The 10,625-nt window shown below is 34.0% G+C and overlaps 2 protein-coding genes across 2 annotated transcripts in view; one reads left to right on the top strand and one right to left on the bottom strand.

Moving 5' to 3' along the window:
* Window positions 3,354-7,147, top strand: LOC105158684 (probably inactive leucine-rich repeat receptor-like protein kinase At3g28040). The gene is made up of 2 exons (XM_011075518.2): window positions 3,354-5,314; window positions 5,435-7,147. Exons 1-2 carry the CDS (start codon window positions 3,768-3,770, stop codon window positions 6,915-6,917), a joined length of 3,030 nt encoding a protein of 1,009 aa, XP_011073820.1. The 5' UTR covers window positions 3,354-3,767; the 3' UTR covers window positions 6,918-7,147.
* The window catches only part of LOC105158685 (eukaryotic translation initiation factor 3 subunit H), a 6,330-nt gene continuing 5,013 nt past the window's right edge, over window positions 9,309-10,625 (bottom strand). Inside the window, exons 11-12 of the mRNA XM_011075519.2 lie at window positions 10,308-10,460; window positions 9,309-9,721 (exon numbers count right to left, since the gene is read on the bottom strand). Coding sequence (XP_011073821.1) covers window positions 9,664-9,721; window positions 10,308-10,460 — 211 coding nt within the window. The 3' untranslated portion in view covers window positions 9,309-9,663. The remainder of the gene's footprint in view (window positions 9,722-10,307; window positions 10,461-10,625) is intronic.

Consider the following 10,625-nt stretch of genomic DNA (forward strand, 5'->3'; position numbering starts at 1 on the left):
CGAGAATCGCAAGTCTCCAACCATCAAGAGATAATGCTTCATTAGATTTTTGGGGGATCCTCCAATTACTGAGGACTCTTCAGCGAATCCATTTGGTATTCGGCTTTATCTGATCATATTGAGATAATCCTTGACCAAATACGTGGCATCCAACAAACTGAAGGTACCTTATAAATAGAGAGCTCTCCCAATAGGAGTAGACAACTTTTACCTTTATACTACACCTTATACATTGATACTGCACGTTTTAATTTCATAATACAATTTTAGCTGAAATGAACATTATGATCTCGTACTTAGAGTTTTACTTCAGTGTCAATCTCTCCCTTGTACATGAAAAAGCAGGAGTAACGCTCTCTTTTACACTCTCATATTTTCTAGCACTTTATTTCTCTGTCTTCAAGTGGACCAGAGCACCGCATTTTTTGCCTGTACCACTTTTAATATAGGGATAATTATATTATCCTTTCATGAATTATGGTGTGATTACATAGACCCTCTATAATTTGAAAAATTACATCTAAGATTCCTGACATTTGTATCCATCTAATAAAAAGATCTATTCATTTTTCAAAATTACTAAATTGGTTGATATTAGCTAAAAAAAAAATAGTTAAATAAAATTTCATATTTACTTGAGATCGACTTATTATTGATCAAATAATTTTTTTCTGATCAGACTACCATTGTAGATCTTCAGACAGTAATGCACGTGAGAAGGTATATCTTCACCCTTGCAATGATAGTTTGATTAGAAAATATATATTTGATCTACAATAAGTTAGTTTCAAGTCAACTGAGGGTAAATATGAACTTTCATTCGATATTTTTGTTAATATCAGTCAATTCAGTGAATTTCGATTAACGAATATTTCTATTTGTTTAAACAGAAATAAATATCAATAGTACTAGATATAATTTCTCAAATCACATGAAATTTATATATAAATTATACCAAATTTCGGAGGAAGGCGGTCTAATTATCCCCTTAGTTTATAATAACATAAACTATGTATTCTTTTACTTGTTTATTAATAGTTTTAGTATTCAAGTGTCCATAAAAATCCTACCATTGTTTGGTTTGTGAGTGATTAACATCTAACAAAATGCTAACTATTAAATTACTTTTTACAATATACATAATTTTAAAAAAAAATTAAGAGATATAAAATATCTCAACTTATTATTTTTACAATATAGATGAAAAAGAAAATACAATTACATGTGAAAGGATTTCATTAAAATTGTGAATGCATAAGGTCAATAATTTGAGAATAGACAAGATGATAACTGGAGGGAGGATAGTGGGACCCTCACCTTATTGTTTCCACCTCTAGGTGTAGGTGGTAGAGCCACCCGTGACTTCCCATATGCATCATGTGAACTCATACTTTGTCCGTTTTCAGAAATAGAAAAAGTAAAAATAACTCAAATTTTGTCATCACTTTCTTTATACACACACTAGCCGATATATGCACTAGCAGTTGTGACACGTGGTTTTTGCGTATAAATAATAAATAATATTTTATATTTTAAAATATATTATGAATAAAAAGATATATATATAAATAAATACATCACATTTTTAAAAGAGAAAAAAAAACTTTTTTTATATAGTACTAGCCGTTATGGCACGTTATCTCTGCGTGCATATAATAAATAATATTTTATATTTTAAAATGTATTGTGAATAAGAAAAATTATATATGACGAACACATAATATTTCTAAAAAGAAAAAAGAACGAAAGCAATAAAGAAAAAAAAATCAACTTAGGAATATTATTTGCATAATAATAAAATTAATGTTGCGGTCAACTGTTGTTTATGAGATTAAAAATTTCTTTTCCTATTATATAATATAAATATATATAATCATCTTTTTTTTCCTTTAGATTGTCTATATATCATCTTCTTTAGTTTTCTCATCATTTTTCTACTATTTACTTGTCTTTTACTTAATTAATAAATATACACAACATAATATATCTATTTTTCTTTATGGCTTGCATACAATAATGTACTGAAAAAAGAACAGAAAAAATATAAACAACCCCTTTATGATATTATAAATAAGTAAATTATTTTCTATAAAAAAAAATAGCAGTTTATCCCTTGTGCTTTTTAAAATACAGTAACTTTAAAAGCACAAGAGGTGTAAATTGCTATTTTTTTTTAATAAAAAGATAATTTGCTCATTTACAATATATATCATATGAAATAAATTGCATTAAACCCTAATATTACATTTGCGTATAACTGACCTCCCTATTTCACTTGACTAGCAGGCAAGGGGGGCAGTTCAAATAAATTAATATAATTGAATCATGATTTTAGCTATAGTCAAATATTTGTTTAATTTTTTTAATTATGATCAAAATATTTATCATGATTTTGAATTATGACTAATATTTTGAATTGATTTGTTGAAATAATGGTTGATAGTTACTGCACAATTATTGCTATTATTTTATATTTTTAACTATGATAACTAATTATAAAAAAAAAAAAATTATAGTTCTTCTACTGAAATAATCTTTCCTTTGTCTTGTACATGTGTGTAAAACCCTTTAATTTAAATGTTTACTTTGTGATCATACTTAACAGTCAGCTCAATTTTTTCAAAGGAACATCAATTAATTTTTTGTTATTTTTTCTTTAATATAATGTCATTAAAATTATAAAAAAAATATGAAAAAAAATACAAACAACCCCCTTACGATATTATAAATGAGCAAGTCATTCCCCTATGAAAAACAAAAACAGCAATTTACCCTCTATATTTTCTAAAATACAATAATTTACCCCATATATTTTTTAAAATGAAGCAATTTACTTCCCTAAACAGGAGATAAATTGTTTCAAATTGCATTCAATAAAAAAAAAAAAAAATGCATTGAAAGCTTTAGAGTAGTATAAATTGTTTAAAGAAACGACATGACAAAATATTAAAATTTAAAATTGTATATTTGGAGAAGATTTGAAGTATGATATGCGTAAGAAAGGAGTATAATTTTATATGTAAATTGAAATTTCCAATTCATTCCCTCACAAAATGCCAAGAAGTGGTAGTTGTGTGGTAGAATTACAAAAAATTCTTCACCACGAATTACAACAAAGGAAAAATGTGAGACCCATTTGAAAAGGTGAATTCAAAAGGTTGAAATTACCAAAACCAAAAGAATTTCAAAAAGTTGAAAAACTATGAGAAGGGACAAAACAGCAGATGACATAACAAGCGACACACCATGAATTGAAATGCTAACATTCATCTTTTTTCTTGATGGGTTGCAGCACAAAAACTCACAGTTAATGTGTTTGTGTGTGTTTTTATATATAGATTTGGACCAATTTGAGGGGTGTGTGTCAGAAAATATGGTGTCCACAGTTGGACCAACTTTGGTACTTTGTCATGATAGAAATAATTGTAAATTTTCACCAGAAAAAAGTTAAAAACATTCTGCTTGAATTCCTGTGTTTGCATGACTTCATTAAAGTCTTGTATCCCCCGGAAAAAATTGAAAGGAAATGTAAAAAACATTCAGTCCATTTCAATGGGCATAAGCTGAACTGTAATAACTCTCTCTCTCTCTTTCTTTTCTCTCTCTAGAGTGTAGTCACTCCCGTGAGCAAAGCTCATCTCATTTTGAGCCATATCTAGCAATCCCAACTCAAGATCTGAACATTCCGTGGTACCACAATAACAAACTTCTCTCTTGCTCACCAATGAGTGACTGAAAATCTATCTGTGTTCATCTTCGAGTGCTGAATGGGGATGAAAATGAGGTGTTACGCAGTGCTAATGATTTCGTTTGTGTGTCTCACATTTCTGACGGGGTGTTTCGGTGGAGAAACGCTTCAGCTGAACGATGATGTTCTGGGCCTCATCGTGTTGAAATCAGGGTTTCAAGACCCTTTCAAGTCCCTGGATTCCTGGAATGAAGATGATGAATCCCCCTGTGCATGGAAGTTCATAAAGTGCAACCCTGGAAACAACAGGGTTTCGGAAGTTTCACTTGATGGCTTGGGCCTATCGGGGAAGATTGGTAGGGGCCTGGAGAAGTTGCAGTCGTTGAAGGTACTTTCTCTGTCTAGCAACAATCTTACGGGCAGCATCATCCCGGAATTGGCTCTTATACCAAATCTTGAAAGGCTTAATCTTAGCAAGAATTCCCTTTCAGGCAATGTCCCTTCATCTCTTTCCGACGTTTCTTCTCTCCAGTTTCTTGATTTGTCACAAAATTCTCTATCAGGGCCTCTACCTGATGACATGTTCCAAAACTGTTTTTCACTTCGGTATCTTTCTTTTGCTGGAAATCGTCTCGAAGGGCCAATTCCAAGCACCCTTCCCAGATGCACAACCCTGAATCACCTCAACCTGTCTAGTAACCACTTCTCTGGGAACCCGAATTTTTCTGGGGGAATTTGGTCGCTTACGAGGCTCCGAACGCTGGATCTTTCCAACAATTTGCTGACGGGACCCGTCCCAGTTGGCATGGCTGTCATGCATAACTTGAAAGAGCTTATTTTACATGGAAATCAGTTTTCAGGAGCCTTACCAGCTGATGTTGGCCTCTGTCCACACTTGAGTAGGCTAGACTTTAGCAACAATCTCTTGATTGGACCAGTTCCACAGTCTTTGCAGAGGCTAAATGCACTCAAATTCTTGAGTTTAGCCAACAACTTTCTTACTGGAGATTTCCCTCAATGGATTGGTCAAATGAGCAGCCTGGAATACCTAGATTTCTCAAACAATGGCCTGACAGGATCTCTTCCTACTTCTATGGGAGACTTGAAGTCACTGAAGTTTCTTAGTCTATCTAATAACAAGTTGAGTGGATCCATTCCCACCACCATTGCTGAAATTTCCAGCTTATCCCTGGTCCGGTTGAGAGGAAACACCTTCAACGGTAGCATACCGGAAGGTTTGTTCGATATGAAATTGGACGAAGTGGATCTTTCAAGAAATGAGTTGACAGGGTCCATTCCTCCTGCATCTAGTAAGCTTTCTGAGACCCTTCAAATATTGGATCTGTCAGGGAACAATATCACAGGAGATATCCCTGCAGAAATGGGGCTTTTCAGCAGGTTGAGATATCTGAACTTGTCCTGGAACAATCTGGAGTCGAGGATGCCACCGGAGCTTGGTTTCTTTCAGAACCTCACTGTTTTAGATCTTCGCAGTAGCGGCTTGATTGGATCGATTCCAGGTGATATATGTGATTCCGGCAGCTTGGCCATCCTCCAGCTTGATGGAAATTCATTGACAGGTCCAGTTCCTGAAGAAATAGGCAACTGCTCATCACTCTACTTGCTGTGAGTTTTTAAAAGTTCTATTGATCATAATTTTGCATGCAGGTTTTTCCTTTTCTTTATCTCTTTTTTAGTTTTTCTTTTGTGGGGTCAGTGGAATGTTAATCATAAATTTTATCGCAGGAGCTTATCCCATAACAATCTGAGTGGCCCAATACCAGAATCAATGTCATTATTAAGCAAGCTCAAGATTCTGAAGCTGGAGGTCAACCAGCTGAGTGGTGAAATACCTCAAGAACTTGGGAGACTTGAAAATCTTCTCATTGCTAATATATCCTACAACAGGCTCGTCGGTCGGCTTCCTGCCGGAGGTATTTTCCAGACCTTAGATGCTAGCGCAATTGAGGGAAATCTCGGTATTTGTTCACCGTTGTTGAAGGGACCATGTAAGCTGAACGTCCCAAAGCCTTTGGTTCTTGATCCCTACGCCTATGGAAATCAAATGGGAGGCCAAAATCGAGGAAATGAACGCTCAAGAAGTTCAACAAACTTTAGGCACCACAGGTTTCTCAGCGTCTCAGCTATTGTTGCAATATCAGCTGCAGCTGTGATTGCTGTTGGAGTGGTTGTGATAAGCTTGCTGAATGCTTCAGCTCGGAGGAGAATTGCATTTGTTGACAATGCCTTGGAAAGCATGTGCTCAAGCTCCACAAGATCGGCCAACATGGCTGCAGGGAAACTTATTCTTTTCGACTCAAAGTCCTCTCCGGATTGGCTCAGTACTAGTTTTGATTCGGTACTTAATAAGGCAGCTGAGATTGGGGAAGGAGTATTTGGGACCGTGTACAAGGCTTCAGTGGGAGGACAAGGAACTACGGTTGCAATCAAGAAGCTTATTACAGCAAATACACTTCAATATCAAGAAGAATTTGATCGTGAAGTTCGAATTCTTGGGAAAGCAAGACATCCCAATTTGATTCCACTGAGAGGTTACTACTGGACTCCTCAATTGCAGCTTCTGGTATCAGATTACGCAGTAGAAGGAAGCTTACAAGCAAAACTACACGAACCGTCTCCTTCTTCTTTGCCACTTACTTGGGCCAACAGGTTCAAGATTGTGATGGGAACAGCAAAAGGACTTGCTCACTTGCACCACTCATGTCGCCCACCGATCATACACTACAACATAAAGCCTAGCAACATACTCCTAGACGAGAATCTGAACCCAAAGATATCAGACTTTGGACTAGCAAGGCTTCTAACGAAGCTTGACAAGCATGTTGTTAGCAACAGATTTCAAAGTGCACCAGGCTATGTGGCCCCAGAACTGGCATGCCAGAGCCTAAGAGTCAACGAGAAATGCGACGTATATGGCTTCGGTGTCCTGATTCTTGAGTTGGTTTCGGGCAGAAGGCCGGTCGAGTATGGAGAGGACAATGTCGTTATACTAAGTGACCATGTAAGGGTGTTGCTTGAACAAGGAAACGTGCTAGACTGCGTGGATTTGAGCATGGGAAAGTATCCGGAAGAGGAGGTTCTGCCGGTTCTTAAACTGGCCCTGGTATGCACTTCTCAGATACCTTCGAGTAGGCCTTCCATGGCTGAAGTGGTGCAAATACTGCAGGTCATCAAGACTCCTGTTCCAAACAGAATGGAAGCTTTCTGAGATTGTCAAATCGCCAGTCTCGGCCGTCTCACGGACATCATGAACGGGAAAACTTTGAACTGCACCTACTTTTGTATTTTCATATCACTAAGTTTTTCATTGACATTGCAGACTACTGATTCAAACATCTCCTCTTTAACTATTTGTAATCCTCCTGTCCTGTGAATTTGTCAGTAGTAGTTGCATGTTTTGGAGAAAATTATATACTCCTAGTTTAATTTTGTTAATTAGTTTAAGGGTAAATTACAGCGACCTTCTCTGAGCTCTGATATAATTACAAATACCCCTTCATTATTTGAAAAATTATCAATATTCTCCTGATTTTAGTGATCATTGAACAATCATCCCATTCCATTAGTCTCCTTTTAAGTTTTCATCCATTGTTTATGGTGAACTGACCAAAATGTCCTTATAGACTACGAATCATAATTTTATTCATTTTTTAAAAAAAAATTGTTTTTTATTGAATAAGTGAATAATTTTTTTTTATAATTTTTCAACTTTGTTTATCCATCCAATTTGATTTTTTTATAAATTTTTAACTTTTTAAAAGAAAAAATACAGTAAGGGCATTCTTGATAATTTCATACCTCCATCCAAGGATTATATAATTTTACCAAACATCAGTGAGTATTTGTAATATTTCAAACAACGAAGTATATTCATAATTATGCCAAATTTCAATGGAGGTGATTTTTAATCTACCTAACTTTAGTTCTTGCTATATATATTGTTTAAACATAGTCGCAGTTACTATGGTTGGTAGCTTCTGACTGATACTAACCCAGCACGTAGTGTGTTTAACCAAAACGCTTCAGAAGTTGCTTTTGTGACTAGAATGCAACTTTTGCAGATGATAATATTGTGAGATAAAGCTACGTATCTATCCATCTATGTATCTATTTGGAGTACATATATAGAAGTATAAGTTTGTCGTATTGAAAAGTCAGATTAAGGTCTATTAGAGTGAATATTGTTGAATACAAACCTCAATGAGCAAAATAGACAAAACTACGCTTTGATCCCATAGGTTAGGGGAATCGAAATATGCAGTAGTCACACGCTCTTTAAATTATCAATTTAGTCTCAAAATTGGAACATTTGGAGTTGGTACTATTTTTAATTATCTTTTCATTTTTGAGAGGATAATAATTTGTATTTACAGTAAAATCTGTATAAATTAATAATTTTGGGATCATGAAATTTTATTAATTTAGAGAGATATTAATTTATGGATAAATTAATAGTTTATAATTAAAAGAGAGACTTTTTAAATTCAGTAAATTTAATAAGTATTGAAAATAAATGAATTCATATATATTTTATTGATTATATTCATGCATCAACCAATTCTTTGTAACTAATTAAATTATGTATAATATCAATTTATTGTATACAATGTACTATTATATTCATGGACGCATGTATCAATTTATTGAAATTACTTAAAATATACATATTTACATTAATTCGTTGCACTTAAATAACTATTATAACCAATTAAATATATTCATGCATGATGAATGAAACATATACTATATAAATCTCAATATGAAAATAAAATAATTCATAACACCCAACCATATCTTCTCATCTAAAAGGCATGGCAAAATCATTCATGAATGATCAAATGCGTAAAGTATTACAAACTTCATATTTAATATTTATAATTATAAAATTTATGAATTATTAGAGTTTTAATGGTACCAAATATTTATAAAGAAATTTTTCAAAAAATTATTATCTTATCGAATTTGATGATTTTTTACAAAGGCCTTAATCGGGACCAGAAGAACTTATTATTTTAAAGAATTTATTAATTTATAAATTATTAATTTATAGAATTTTACTATATATAATTTATATTGTAGAATATATTTTGAAATTGGGAGACTCATACGATGCCCATTATTAATTTATTTGATACATAGACTTTTATTTATAACTTTAAAATATGTATTTTGAGATTTAAAAGTTTATATAATTAAACATTTTCAGACAAAATCTAATTACAATTAAAACCCTAATTGATATTATACTCCGTTGTGGACTCTGAACTTCGAATTGTGGACTCGGGGACAGTAGTAACATAAAGAGGTACAAAAATTGCCAATTATCATACAATCCAATCCCTTCAAGTATTAAATATGTGAAATAGTGCAGTCCCTCCGCCTTTATTTTTACTGCTACCCTCATCGACTGTTACACCTGAAACCCCTCAAACCCAACACCTCTTTGGTGGCTTACACCAACTCCTACCTTTATTATTACATCGGCAAACTGTAAAAATATGTGAAATAGTGTAGGCAATTTCTGTAATTTAATGTAGCTGAGGAGACACCGATGTGGTTAACCTAAAAAATAGAAAAACATCATAGCAACTCCTCCATAAACAAAATGGTAGAATGCATAAAAATAAAATTAGACCACAGAATAAAATACATGCAGCAGAACAGCATGGATCCAAATATCAATTATAAACAACAGGATATGAAGTATTTCCTATTACATCAGAAATCTATTCTAGAGCTCATGGATTACCTTCTTGTCGTCTGACGACTAGTAAGCGCCGCATAAGAAATCAAAAGGTTGCTGCAAACGAGCCAAATAAAAAAAAAAAGACAGACCCACAGGACCAAAAAATTCCATTTTACCATGCCATGCAACAATTATCGCGTTGTCTGGTATACTACAAGACCATGAGCAGCAATAGCTTGACCACAACCAGCTTTTGAGATGCCTTCATTTAGTTCTCATGAAGAGCTTTCATCAGATATAGCCTGCTAAAGCTTTGTCCAGCCACTCTGCAAGTGGTACATTGAGATAAAAGTCATTTACGCACAGATTCGAACGTAGCAGATTAAAATATCAGACTCTGCCTCAAATGAAATCATGAAAGCTAACAAGTAGTATCATAATGAATAATACAGCTAATACACACAACACTTTCAGGACCTATTTTGATTAATCATTTAAAATTTTGTCTACAAGTCCAAAACAAGTGGATTTACCATACAGGTTGGATCATCAGCAGAATAGGTAAAACCCACAATGACTTGTACACAAAGTAATATTAGTAAGAAAATCTCTAAGTATGAACAGTCATACACATACCGAACAAAATATGTACATTACTGAGGTCCTCCTGGAACTTATTTGGCTCACCAAGCGAACAGATATGAAATATTTTGGGGGAAGGAATGAATGCAAGAATATGGGGCAAAAAGTACCAAATAGACAAGCTACAAACAGAAAAATGTCCTACAGCATAAGTTCGCAGATTATGTATATGTAAGCAGTACTCAACTGCTAAATAAATATAGTAGTTGCACATAAACGGAAGTGGGGAAAGAATTGCAAAGAACCAATTGATAGATATTGAAAACCTACCCGTTGATTTGGTTGCAATAGTTAGCAATTTGATTTGTTATCAGAAAACTATCCAATCTTGATGGCTCAGGGATAGGCTTGAAGATGGGATTTGAAGGATCCTCCTCGGGTAATGGTTCTTCCCCCGCATTCTTCCGGGCCATGTTTTCAGCCCTACAGGAGGAAACGCCAAATCATGTATAAATCAAAAATGACTGTAGAATAATGTACAAAGAAACCTGCACAGAAGTGAAAGCCAAATAAAACTAAACATGTCAACAGGGCTAGAACTGGTGTCAGAACTGTAACAAACGAGCTACCAGCCTCACTCCATATAAA

This window comes from Sesamum indicum, linkage group LG3, assembly GCF_000512975.1.
Source record: "Sesamum indicum cultivar Zhongzhi No. 13 linkage group LG3, S_indicum_v1.0, whole genome shotgun sequence".
In the NCBI taxonomy this organism is placed as follows: Eukaryota; Viridiplantae; Streptophyta; class Magnoliopsida; order Lamiales; family Pedaliaceae; genus Sesamum; species Sesamum indicum.

What these genes read in the sequence shown, in the direction of transcription:
- LOC105158684 (XM_011075518.2), top strand. Translation starts at nt 3,768, where the DNA reads ATGGGGATGAAAATGAGGTGTTACGCAGTGCTAATGATTTCGTTTGTG. An exon ending in TGCTCATCACTCTACTTGCT is followed by an intron (nt 5,315 to 5,434) that starts GTGAGTTTTTAA and finishes ATTTTATCGCAG; the next exon opens with GAGCTTATCCCATAACAATC.